This window comes from Asparagus officinalis, chromosome 3 (genome assembly GCF_001876935.1).
Source record: "Asparagus officinalis chromosome 3, Aspof.V1, whole genome shotgun sequence".
NCBI classification, from domain to species: Eukaryota; Viridiplantae; Streptophyta; class Magnoliopsida; order Asparagales; family Asparagaceae; genus Asparagus; species Asparagus officinalis.
The window spans coordinates 19,104,147-19,118,880 of NC_033796.1; the positions used below are offsets into that span (position 1 = coordinate 19,104,147).

Sequence of the window (14,734 nt, forward strand, 5' to 3'; positions counted from 1 at the left end):
TGAGATGATCACTTCTTATCTACACATTAAAAGGACACCCCTTGAAGATGATCCCACTTAATTACTCACCCAGTCTGGTTTAATACAATTTACAAATGCACACATTCTGTTGATTGATCACTTGTCCTAGCTAATTAGAACAGAGGCATGCATTGTGACTCCTTTATTTATTCACTTCTGTTTGTATGCACACCTTGTATAGTGTAATATTTTATAAATTTGGTGGATTGATTATCTTCTTTTGATAATTATAGCATTTCTGAAAAATGTCTGACATATCCAAAAGGGCATTTGCTGAGCTTGCCGTTGATGGCAGCAACTACTTGACTTGGGCCTTGGATGTTGAAATCTACCTAGATTCTTGTGATTTAAGCAGCACTATTGATTCAGCTTCTCAGAGCACCTCTGCCCAGAAGGCAAAGGCATTGATTTTTCTTCGTCATCATCTCAACAAATTAAGACCTGAAAAATGAGTACCTTACTGAAAAAGATCCTGCTATTCTATGGCAATCCCTAAAGGATCGCTTTGACCAACGGACGGCTATTATGCTTCCGCAAGCACAGTATGATTGGTTGAACTTGCGATTTCAGGATTTTAAATCCGTAACTGAATACAATTCAACTCTCCACCGCATTGTCTCACAGCTGAAGCTCTGTAAGCAGAACATTACAGAGGATGAATTGATTGAAAAGACCCTCTCTACATTCCATGCAAGTAATCTTATACTCCAGCAGCAGTACAGGACCAAAAACTATTCAAAACACTCTGAATTGATCTCTGCATTACTAGTTGCAGAGAAACACAACCAACTTCTGATGCGCAACCATAATGCTAGACCAGTTGGTTCGCAAGCTGTGCCTGAAGCACATGCCGCAAATCAGAGTAATACTCTTGGGCGTGGACATGGTAGAGGTCGTAGACGTGGTCGCGGGTCTTATCGTGGTGGTAGGGGTCGTGGTCGTCGCAATGCTTATGGTATTCAGGACCATGGCAAGGGTCAGAACAAGGATAAATCTCCTTCAAACAAGCCTAACTCTCATCAACAGACTGCAAATAACAAGCAAGCTTGCTATTGGTGTGGATGTGAGGACCATTGGTCTCGCACATGTCGTACACCGAAACATTTGGTTGAGGCCTATCAGAGAATGCTGAAGGACTCAAAGGGGAAGTCAAAACAAGGTGAAAAACATCATGCTAGTTTGCCTGAAGCAAACATGACCCTAAAAGATGACAATTATGATGATAACCTGAATCTGGACGATGATGACTTATTGAAGATGGAGCTTGATGATTTTGGTGACCAGGAGTGATCATGTTATTTATCACTATCTATGCATGTTTTATTAGTCTATTTCGTTTTTCAGACATGTTCTAGTTACTTTTGTTAAGTTAATTTGGAATTTTTCGAGACTTATTTTGCATGTTTTTGTAAGAGAATTTCAAGTTTGTATGGGTTTTGTTTAAATGATTATTCCCCTTTATCTAATACGTGGTTGTAGAGAAGCTTCCATCTTTCTCCTCAGGGTTGTACTACACATATATCTGACCTAAAATACACCATGTTGCGATGAGTTTAAGATTTAGGGACCCAAATTCTTTTAAACTCTGGCATGAGCGATTGGGTCATCTTGGGCAAAATATGATTCGTCGGATTTTCTTAAATTAAATGGGGCATTCAAACCAAATCCGACCGACTGCATATCACAATTTTCTCCCTTTATCTAATACGTGGTGAAGAAGCGAAACATTTCCCATCTGCGTATTATTTATTTGCAGTCCATGTTTCTATATCACCACCATAGCATACCTTTATGGGACCTCGGTGAAGGTACATACATTATTTATAAAACTCCGTCAATAATTTAGTACCTATGGCCCATGTTAGGGGATCAATTTACAATTTAGTACGCTGACTGCATTTTTATTGAAGATGATTCTCGACATTAGGGGGAGATTAGTGCCCAAAATACAAAATAATGTCAAGAAATTCCATTGGTGAAAAAAAATCTTTAATATTTATATCCACGTACTAGTCAAAATGAACCAGAAATTCAAATGATAATCTGCTAAGAAAAGAGTGACTAAGCCCCATATTCATGTTGAGTATATCATTGATGATTTGTCATATTCATGTTGAGTATATCATTGATGATTTGGTATGCCAGAAGCATACTGTGCTAGAAGCATATGAAAAAGATAAAAGTCCGATCTTCAATATTTATATCCACGTACTAGTCAAACTAAACCAGAAGTTCACCAGATAATCTGCCAAGAAAAGAGTGACTAAGTGTCATATTCATGTTGAGTATATCATTGATGATTTGGTATGCCAGAAGCATACTGTGCTAGAAGCATATGAAAAAGATAAAAGTCCGCGGCAAACTAAATTCTATATAGAAAGACAGTCACTCTCATAACCTCCGGAAGAGGTTCATCCAGAAGATGGAATCTCCAGTAAATTGCACGTGCACTTGATAATCACAATATTGGAGATGCGGAACGGCCAAATCCAATTGTTAAGGGAAATGACGAGGATTTGGTTGATATAAAATATGAATTAAAGTGGCCATGAATTTGTGAAAAAGGAGAAATATATAATATAAATATAAAAGTTGTCGACAACATAGTTGCCTCTACATTTGCTCTTACTATCTCCGAAAATAATCCGGATCTAGAACCTAAGTCGGTAGTAGAGTGCTTGAAGCACTCGGACTAGGTGAGATGGAAAGTGGCAATTGAGGCTGAGCTGAACTCGCTAAAGTATTTTGAACCTGTAGTTCATATATCCCTGCAGGATATAATGGGTCTTCGTAAGAAAAATAAATGAGAATTGTAAGGTGGTGAGATATAAAGCGGGATTCATAGCTCAATGGGTTCACGATGTAAAATATTCTCCTATTAGTGATTGTATTACGTTCCGCAAGTTAATACATATGGCAGATATATGCAGTATATGTATGTCATGACCACATTTTTATATGAGTCATTAGACGCTAATATTTTTATATTTATATGAGTCATTAGACGCTAATATTTTTATATGAAAGTCCCTGATGGACTTAAAATTCCTGAATTAAGAGAAAGCAAGAATCGCAACATGTATAATATTAAATTATAAAGGTCGTTATACGACTTGAAACAGTCGGGTAGAATGTGGTATAACCGACTGAGTGAGTTCCTCCTGAAGAGGAGATATGCAAATAATGATGTATGCCCTTGTGTGTTTATAAAGCATTTAGACCCAAAGAAGATAATGAAGAAATGTTAGCGCCAGAAGTTCCCTATCTAAGCACCATTGGAGCACTTCTTTATCTCACAAATTGCACCAGGCCTGATATTGCATTTGCGGTGAACTTGCTAGCAAGGTATAGTGCTTATCCTACAAGGAGACAATGTAATGTCGTTAAACATTTCCTTCGCTATCTTCAAGGTACAAAAGATCTTGGACTATTCTATAAAAGAAATCAAGATATGACATTGGTGGGCTATTAGGACGCTGGCTACATATCTGATCCCCATAACGCCAGATCCTAGACTGGTTATGTTTTTCTCTGTGGTGGTATTGTCGTTTCTTAGAGGTCTATTAAGCAGACCATGGTGACTACTTCTTCTAACCACTCAGAGATTATTGCTTTATATATGGCCTCATGAGAATGTGTATGATTAAGATCGTTGATACGATATATTTGTGGCTCGTGTGGTCTAGCGAAAGATGATATTACCCCCACTGTCCTTTATGAGGACAATGCAGCTTGTGTTGCACAAATGAGCAGTGTATATATAAAAGGAACCATGACAAAACATATTACGCCAAAATTCTCCAAAAGAATGGCGAAATCACCATCAAAAAAGTTCGCTCAAGTGACAATCTTGTAGATTTGTTCACTAAATCTCTGCCTACATCAACTTATGAGAAATATGTTCACAATATGCATAGACTTGAAAGACTATCTTCTTCAAGGGGAACAAATTCTTAAAGAACAATCCTGAAGATTGGACCCTGAAGGTCTATTATCATAATTTGCCCTTTTCGCTAAGTTTTGTCTCACTGGGTTTTTCTTAGCATAGACTCAGAAGATTGTCATCATCAGGGGGAGCGAATTTTCAACGCAATCCCGAAGATTGTGCCTTGAAGGACTATAGTTGTACTTTTTTTTCCTTTTGCTAAGTTTTGTCCCACAAGGTTTTCTTAGCTAAAGGTTTTTAATGAGGCAACTAATGCAACACAAGTTTGGATCCCGAAGATCTATAGTTGTACTCTTTTTTCCTTTGCTAAGTTTTGTCCCACGGGGTTTTCTTAGTTAAAGGTTTTTAATGAGGCAACTAATGCAACAAGAATCTACTAATGTCGTGTACTCTTTTCCTCGACTAGTTTTTATCCCACTGGGTTTTTCTAGCGAGGTTTTTAACGAGGCATTGACATTTCGAAGTAATGTCCAAGGGGGAGTGTTGAAATCTAAAAGACATTTTGTTGATATCTAAAAGACATTTTGTTGATATCTAAAAGACAAAATGTATGTGGACATTACTTTGTATGTGGACTATTAATTTCATGTCCTTTTGTATTCCATCATGTATCTATAAATTGTACGATGTATGGAAATGGAAGAGGATGAATAAAAGATTACAATTTCTCTTCTTCTCTTGTCTCTTGTCTCTTGTTTCATTTCTTTAGTATATTAAAGATTACAATTTCTCTTCTTCTCTTGTCTCTTGTCTCTTGTTTCATTTCTTTAGTATATTACAACAACATGGAAGTTTGTTGAGAATTTTCTTTCTTTAGTCAAACATTAAGAAGGGATTAGTAAAAAGATTTCCTTTAGTTAAATTATATCCTTCTAAGATTATGGAAATAAGAACATTCTTTTTCCTAGAAAATAAATTCAATAAGATCATCATACCCTTCTATAGTTATGTTGAACTACAGTATAGGCTAAATAGAATGAAACTAAAAACTTTAGGGATGTAATAGATTGAAACAAGAATTTCAGGGCTTTATAGAAAAGTTGGGTAAAGTTCAGGAGCTTACTAGACCAAAATAAAAGGTTGAGGGCTTTACAGAAAATTTTGGTAATGTTTAAGAGCCTATCAGACTTTGAGCTCTCTTTAGGGTGTTAGTTCAGTTAGCAATACAATAATCATCATGAAATCCCCTTTAAGTTTGCGCAAATACTCGGTGGCTATTTGTTTCTATGCATTTTGTGGATTTTGAATTAAAAAATAGGACTCACGTACAAGTTTAAAATAATAAGTTATCATCAAAGATATTCTTTGCCTGTCACTTTTCATGCCTCAGATTTTGGATTGACCAGAAGGATATATGTATCAAATGCGACCACACCCCCTAAAATTATGTTGATTTCATCTGAATTTGTGACTTTAGTCACACATCCTCAACAAAATGCATGTGCAACCAAAATAAAATGTGATTGGATTTTATCCCTCATGGAAGCACTTTAATATTCATTGCAAACAAATAAGTTTTTGAATAAGGAATTTTTTTAGATCCATATCATATCATGCATCAAAATACAATCCATGAAGCAATCAGCCTCCCTAACTTTTGATTTAATACAACCCCCTATAGTTTAAAAACTGTTAAAACATATTTGTATTTTATAACAATCTTATTCTTTTTCCTTTTAAGATCAATGTGATTCATTTATTAGCAAAGATGGCAGGGCTCTAGTTAAAACCTGGACAACATCAACACTACGTATAATTAGAGAACATTCAAGTTAATGTGCTCCTTTAACCAAGCTCACATTCGTGATATCATTATTTGTTGTGAGAAACTAAACATGGACAACATGAAATCACCATAACTGTCATGTTTAGAAATCCAAAAAATGAGTCGCATTCCTCTGTTTTCTTCAGACTCTGTAGAGTATTACACATTGTATGGCGGTCAAAAGCAAATCGTTGGTACTAAATACCAACAAATATCTCTTCAAGACAAAATATGGAGTGGAAATTCGAAAATCACATCAAATGGAGACAGAACTCAAACAGAGACTGGACCAAAGAGAATACCTTGATCTTGGTTTTGTCACAAATGTTAGTCTTTTCTACTCGCCTTCTCTGTATCTCTACGAATTAGTCCCTGGCAGTATTAGCACTAGCCACCAGCTGTAAGGCGAAGGAGCATAATGGTTTTGTCACAGATCATGTTGAGTTAGGCGGGGATAAAAAGATGATATCTCTAGAAGATCATAATAGGTTTTTCGGGAAGTCGTGGGAGGATTTTGCAGAAGACCGTAATGGTTTAAAACATGATATTTCTAGAAAATTTAAAAGGGCTTTCAATTTTAAAATGCTCTAATGACTGTAAGTAATTCAAATTTTATTTAAGGCTAAATACTCATATTGGTATTTTAATTCTACCTCAATTTCCAACAAGGTATTTTAAATAGGCAAACCCGCTTTAAGACATTTTAATTGATCCAACTAACCAATAAGACATGGTTTCTCGTCGGCGGGCAAATTTCCAGCGAGGTCTCGTCACGTGCATGGCACATGATGTCTCAAAACTCATTTTTAGCAGCGGCGACGGCAACAATCTCGTCATATTCAGCCGATTCGATGGGGTTAGCGATCTCAGGCGGCGTCATAACCGTTATTTTATCCTACTTTGGGCTGAATATGACGAGATTATTGCCGTCGCCGCTGCTAAAAATGAGTTTTGAGACATCACGTGCCATGCACGTGACGAGATCTCGTCGGAAATTTGCCCGCCAACGAGAAAACATGCCTTATTGATTAGTTGGATCAATTAAAATGTCTTAAAGCGGGTTTGCCTATTTAAAATACATTGTTGGAAATTGGGGTGGAATTAAAATACCAATATGAGTATTTAGCCTTTTATTTAAGTGCGGGAACCATAATTATACGGGGAGAAAAGAACTTTTTTAACTGTGGAAACCTTGATAATATCATTAGAGTCTTGCAGTAGTTTGGTAGCTTTTAGCAAGAACTTTAGTCATGTTATTTGTTTTGCCATCAGAAAACTATCTTAAGATAATCTCTATATATGCTCAAGAGCTTCATTTTAGGATCGACGATATATGGTTTTCTAATTGTTTTCTTGGTTTACTAGGAGTTCCTTTGGTCTCTTGCCTATGTAGATTTGGCGAATAAATTGGAGAAGAACAGGATTTTTGGAGCTGACAGACATTTGGGTGCTCTCCGATCGACCGCAAGCTTTAGCACGGTCGACCGGCAACGTGCACGACTTGGTACAAATTCTGGATCTTTAGCCAGTCGACCGCGACGATTTCAGCGGTTGACCGCCAAACCCTGTATGGTTTTCTAGATTCTGCCGTTCTGTCCAGTCGACCGTGAGATTCGGCACGGTCGATCGCGGGTCGGGTTCGGGTCTGTTTTGGTTTCTTGTTCTGTTTGAGATTTGTGTTTGGTATAAATACCAACATACGTTTTAGGGTTAAGGTTTTGTTTGGAGAGAATTAGAAATTTATTGGTGAGATTAGTTGGTTGTTTGAGTGATTTGTAATCTCAATTTGTATTCTTCTTCTCTATTAGTGAAAACCTATTGTGCGCAGTGAAATTTTCGGCAAAGTTTCTGGTGCACAATAAGAGAGAAAGATCAATAAGAATTCTAATCTCACCAAGGAAACAAGAATCTGAAGCGAATATCTCAACAAAGTGAGATATCAGCTTTTCCTCTCATCAGTTCTAGGACTGACTTGTCGAGGGATCCTAATAAACTATTACAATGGCCACAAACACAAACAAACCAATTTTACGTGGTTCGGCAAACTGCCTACGTCCACGGGGCAAGGAGGGGGAGATCTACTATTAGAGGCAGAGAATACAAATAGGGTTTACAATCATACAATCTAAACACCACACAAACTCTCAACCTCTTATACAAATATATCTCTCAAAAGCTCTCCTCTGTCTGCGATTTCTTTTCACTGCACGAATCCCAAAAAAGGGTTCTGCCGAAAACAACTCAGGCCGAAAAACAACTGCCTTCGCACCTGCACACAGCCGCAAAACCAAGCTCCTGCACACCTCCTTCGCTCTCCCAACTAGGGAACGAATACTAAGCTATAAATAGCTTCTATTCGGGTGGGCTAGCTAATTGTCCGCTGGACAAAATTTCTCAAACCCTTATCACTTCACGTGGTGGGCCAGCTAATTACGCGCAAAGAACAAATCCCAATCAATCTGCTGGACATTTGCCTATCTCCCTAGCCATTATCCATTCACGTGTTCACAATTCTCCACCTCGACGAAGTTTTCCCAAAAACTAACCCGACACCAACCAAACCAAATGTCTTACTTGTTGCGTCCAGGACGAAGTGAAACAGTTCACGACAATGGACTCAATCCACAACAAGTCGAAACCCAAATGAGAATGCAAACACTCTCCAAATGTCGGTGTCAACTCACCAAATCAATCTCACCCCTATAAAAATCCAAACCGGCTGCATCGTAAAGACTGCCTACGTATCCTCTTGCGTAAGGAATCAAGCCGAACGTAGTTCACCCAAATGACCGCGAACGACCTCAATCAACTAGAAGAGTTCGTAACCCTTCTCCAATATCATCAACTCTGCGCCTGATAGAACTCCAAATGGCCCCAAAGTGTAACGAATCAAATACCTCCACCTGAGGTGAACCAATGGCCATATCCAAACTACATCTATCAGCTACACTCGAATCAAAACCCAACTCATCATATGCATCTAAAACCAATTGATCCCCAAGCTGTGTCACCTCAGCTGGAATCCCAAACAATGCAATATGATCTGGAGTAATCTTCACTCAATGTGGAGTAGCATCACACTCCACCCGCTGCGATACATCTAAGGTCTGTCCAAAACTCTCCACCTGCTGAGAGTCAATTAGCTCCCTCTCCACCCGCTGCGATACATCTAAGGTCTGTCCAAAACTCTCCACCTGCTGAGAGTCAATTAGCTCCCTTATCGAAGCCTCAACCGTAGTGACACTACCAGACCAAACACCCAATTGAGTTTTACCTCCTATCACAGTAGTTGACAACTCTTTAATAAGATGGCTCGAATATGTCGAAGCCTCAGCCCAGAAACTCTTCTGCAGACTATTGCTTGACAACAAATACTGATCCTCCTCCAGCAAGGCACGGTTCTCCAAATTTGCCACCCTCTCTCGTTGCCCTAAGATTTCCTTTCCAACGAAGTGTCTCGAAATGCCGTGAGCTCGGCTCCAATACAGAAATAGGTCCATCTTGTACCTCCCAACAAAATCAGAATGGAGTACCTTCACCTTTCTGTCCATCTTACACTTCTTCAAACTGTTAGAGACTATTAGGACTTTCTCCAATAGGGATTTGGTTGCAACCCAAATACGTCTAGAACAACCACCAATAAAAGAAACCAAACGCCTATTACCTCCTAATGATGCCCCATTGGAAGGCCCCCAAACATCCACGTGAACACCTCCAGAACGACCCTTAGCACGGTGAATAGAGGTGCCAAACTTCACGTCGGTCTTTTTGCTCACATCAACATGTTCATTGGACTTCAAACTGCAGGTCTTCACACCCTCTTTCAATCTATACAAGGAATCAATACTGGGATGGCCAAGCCCCAAATACCGCAGTCTAGTCGAATCAATAGAAGTCGTCAGTTCTCCACCTGTCACTATACATCCAGTCAAGTAATACAGGTTATTCTTCCTGACGCCCTTCATCACAATCCAAGAGTCTTCCACAATCTTGAGAACCATGTCCTCAATTCGAACATTCAGACCCTCTCCAACCATAGCTCCAATCGAGATCGAGTTTTTCCTCAAAGAAGGAACATATCTCACATTATTTAACTCCCTAACAGTCCCGTCAAATATTTTGATGCGAATTCTTCCTATCCTAAGGATCTGGTATGCAGGGATATCAGCCATGTACACCATACCACTATCCAGCTTCTCAAAACTGGAGAACCATTCCCTTCTAGGGCACACATGATAGGTCGCACCACTATCCAACATCCATTCAGATTCCTGTGAATATCTATCTGTAGGACTGATAGAAAGCGAATAAATAGAAGAGTCAGGATTATTACCATCCGATATAACGATATTTGCTTCTGATGATGGTTGCTTTCATTTTCCCTTCTACTTATTCTTCATCCATTCGTCGAGCTTTTGACAATCTTTCTTCCAATAACCAGTCTCCTTGCACCAAGCACACTGATTTTTTCCAATTGTAGAATGTCCTACTCTAGACTGTGACTTCCAATTCTTTCGGTTTGGACCCTTCCCTCTTGCGGCCAACACCTCTGCTACTGGCTCAACTGAAGCCTCCTTATCCTTCTTTCGTAGCTGATAATTCACAAGTGTAGTAGTCACCTCACTATACGAAAGAGATGTCTTTCCATTAATCAGAGTAAGAACGAAGGTTTCACAAGTCCTCTCTCTCTCTCTCTCTCTCTCTCTCTCTCTCTCTCTCTCTCTCTCTCTCTCTCTCTTTTCGGGGGGTGTTTTTTTGGTTGTTGATCTGATGTTGTTGATGATGAGTTGTTGATGCAGGAGGAGGCGAGGTCGGTTGGTCAGCTGAGGAGCGAGAGGTTGGTGAATCTAATAGGGTGTTGCTGCGAGAGAGATGAGAGGCTTCTTGTTGCTGAGTTTATGCCTCATGAAACCCTAGCCAAACATCTTTTCTACTGTAAGTGTCTAGATTTCTATTTTTTAGTATGAAATCATATTTAAGTTATGAACAACGAAGAACACTAAAATGCACTAGTTAGTAGAAATGGTAAGTTTGTAGTTAATCTGGGGGTGGAATTACAAGGATAAAACAACAGTTTAACTAAACGTAGGAGAAAGGCAAAATAATTGAACTAAATGGAAAATTAAGATTCATGTAGCATACCCAAAAAACTTGGGATAAAGGGCTTTCTTCTTGTGGTTGTCGTTTGATTTTGAGTAACTCTCCAGACATAAATGAACTAACTTCTGGGAAGCTTGATTGTTTTTGAGTTTATTGAATTTGTTGATATTGTTTTTGATGGGGGATTTTCGTGTGAACCTGGAGCAGGGGATACATAGCGCATGAGTTGGGCGATGAGGGTAAGGGTGGCATTGTACTTGGCACAGGCGCTGGAGTACTGTGGGAGTAAAGGCCGGGCGTTGTACCATGATCTCAATGCCTATAGAGTTCTCTTTGATATGGTAATATTTTTGTTTAGTTCTAAGGCTGTTGATTAGTGCTGGTATTTTTTTTAAAGGATGTAGGTTTTGATAGCATGGAGTTATTTTTGTAGGATGGAAATCCGAGGTTGTCTTGTTTCGGTCTGATGAAGAATAGCAGAGATGGGAAGAGCTATAGTACCAATCTGGCATTTACACCTCCGGAATATCTCAGGACAGGTATATTTTCAGAAGGCCATAGTAGTGAATTTGAATGGTTGTTTGCCATGTTTGCTTTCTTCACACCGTGCTAGCTCTTTGTTCATTTGCCTGGCAGGAATACGTTATGAAACCTCAGTCATTATTATAGTTCTGATGTAATAGATATCAATAGCTGCCAATCTCTTGTAGTTTGGTGGGAGACCTCTTGTGTTCGTTCCACATGCCCCTGAAAAATGGCCTTATAAGAGTCCATGGATTTTTGTTTATTGTGAGAAATGGAAAAACAATCGTGAAGTTACATATGTTTTCCTTTTGCTTTCCATATATAGAGAAGGAATAGGATGTTGCTCCCTTTATATGTGCTACCCCTTATTTCCCCCCTACAAGTGGCTTAGTAATTCTTTCCTAATTTTCTATGTAAACTCAGTTCTTAGTAGTGAGGTTGTGCTATCATGTGTAGAATCTTAGATTTATTTGTAATACCTCAAATGTATAAAACCATATTGATTTCTTGTTGCATCAATTTTGTAGGAAGAGTGACACCGGAGAGTGTGGTGTACAGCTTTGGCACTCTGTTGCTTGACATGCTTAGTGGGAAGCACATTCCTCCTAGTCATGTAAGTTTTTACACAGAAAAGTAATATGATCTTACCAATTTGCTTGGGAGCTAATTCATATTCCATGAATCGACCTCTTTACTTATCCTCTGCTTTCTTCAATGTAAGTTTGGTTGTTGACATTTCTCTGAACTGTTTCTAATGCTGTTAACAGCTTCCGAAGATTATAGAGTTAGTGGGTCTCAGATACGCATGTAAGTATAAACTTAATTTCATATTTACACACATGTATTTCTAAATAGAATTCATCAATGTTCGAATACCTTTACCACAACCACCAAAGCAAAAGCATGATAACAATGCCCACATAGTCTCAGCTCAAGCTTCCAAACTATTAAAAGCTAGGTATCACACATAAAAAATTAAGAAACAAAAGTTAACTTTAATTATCCATCATGTACTTGGGATGTTGTGCAGCACCTCAGTGATAGTTCGTCGTTGAAGGAGATTCTTCCCGAGTCGATATACTTAGCTATCTTTAAGTTGGCGTTTGACGAGCATGAAGTTCATGGTGGTGGAGAGGTATATATGACGTGACATATATGTATTTATTATGATATTTTTGGTATATATATATATATCTTATGTGGAGTGATAATCTTTTCAGGTTAGAGGAGGTATTCCCGTAGGTAGCAGCAGTACGATACAGCGTTCTAATGCAGACGACACTGGTAACAGGGATGCCAACAACGACGATGACGAGGAGTGAGTGAAGTGAGACTTGTGTTAAGACATATTATGACTTTTGAATTTTACCTATATGTAATATATTTGTGATTTTATTGTGTAGTGAATGAATATTATTTGAGCATGCGAGATTGATTGTGATTGTGATTATATGACGAGTATTATTCGATATTGTGGATTGACGGATGAAATTGAATGAGTGTGGAATGTGAATGTATATCATGGTTGATTTTATGATATATTGTTAAATATTGTCACGCCCCGCTTCCCAAAATACCAGGGAATCGGGACGTGAACAAGCCCGCGACGTATTAGATTGAGAAGAAATATACTCTACTTTTTTTTTCTCTTTTCTTTTCTTCTCAATCCAATACGCTAAGCGTCTGGAAATAAGTACAATGCGAAGCCACAGGTCCCCGATCACACATAGCAAGAATATAAAGACAACCCAGAATAAAAATAGACATATCATCAATGGTGAATCATCCCAGACATGAAAATATGGGTCCAACATACCCTTATACAAAACTGAACAAATGAATGCTGAGGAGATACAAAAATACATCGATCACTGAAAAGAAAAAACTACAAAAAATAAGCTAAGACCATCGAACAACTGGAGGGAATAACTAATCTTCGGCTTCTTCTTCTGCTTCATCTACAAGGCACTCCTGCTGAGAATCTTCTGGCTCCTGTTGAACCTGTTTCGAGACGTAGTACGTCGAGCGAAATAATCCAAACAAGGAAACCCTCATGTATATACCATATGCCTCAAATTGTAGATGATTAAATATTAATCCCGATCTAGGTATGGAAAGAAACATAACTGGCCTATATCTCACAAGGATCAAAACTCATCCAAGTAACAATTCATGTAACTAGCCATTCTATAACAAGTCACTGGTCCAACCGTCTAACCCCAGTGCGTATCGGTTCACTGGCCCAACAGACTAACTCAGTGCGTATCGGTTCACTGGCTCAACAGACTCACCCAGTGCGTATCGGTTCACTGGCCCAACAGACTAACCCAGTGCGTATCGGTTCACTGGCTTAACAAACTAACCCAGTGCGTATCGGTTCACTGGCTCAACAGACTAATCCAGTGCGTACCGGTTCACTGGCTTAACAAACTAACCCAGTGCGTATCGGTTCACTGGAGCGACCCTAGAGGATAAATAATCAGTCACGCCTAATCACATCTCTTCTTATTTTCTAAGCCAACAACACACAAGCCTCTAAATCTTATTCATGTCACATAGATCACTATAGTCATGTTTTTCTCGTGATTCTTAAATATAACAAGGAATGATAAATACAATTAATACTAATTAACAGTATCATAAATCAAAATAGGAACCATGAACATCTACTATAAACCGTACATGAGAAACTATCATTAACAGATATCATGCACATGAAATATCGACATTTTCAATTATTAATTCCGAAATAAATCATTTTAATTTATTTCTCATAAATTATTCAAAAAATAACCTTTTAAATATATTATTATTATTATATATTATTCTATATGAATAGTAACTGTTTATCTTTTCTTTTTAATTATTCTAATTTTCTTTTTCGATAATAACTCTTAAAATTTATCTAGCTTTCAAAATGCAAGCTTGTCATTTTATATTCATCATTTCACAAGTAATCTACCACAATAATACTTAACAACATTCATCATCATCACACGCATAATATCATAATCTAAACAACCACAATAATACTTAACAACATTCATCATCATCACACGCATAATATCATAATCTAAACAACATATATAACAACTAACATATATAGAAATTATAATGGTAATGAGGTGATGCGGGATCTTGCACATAAATAATCTGCAACAAATATAAGAACTGGAACGAAACTAAACAAGGATCTGGATCTTGCCTCGGGTTCGTGGGCGTGAACGGAGCAGCGAGGAGCAACGGTGGTTCAGATCTGAGAGGAGGATTAGTGGTCAACGGGGGCTGACCGCGGGGAGGTGGTGCAGGCCGTGGTGTTGGGAACGAAGGGCAGCGATGACGGGTCGACGGGTCGCGAGTGGATGACGGCGGCGGAG

The 14,734-nt window shown here is 38.5% G+C and overlaps 1 protein-coding gene and 1 pseudogene across 1 annotated transcript; both read left to right on the forward strand.

The window, feature by feature from the left end:
* Positions 267-1,311, forward strand: LOC109834718. Its single transcript, XM_020402743.1, has 2 exons — positions 267-416; positions 520-1,311. Exons 1-2 carry the CDS (start codon positions 267-269, stop codon positions 1,309-1,311), a joined length of 942 nt encoding a protein of 313 aa, XP_020258332.1.
* Positions 10,444-12,398, forward strand: LOC109834720 (annotated as a pseudogene).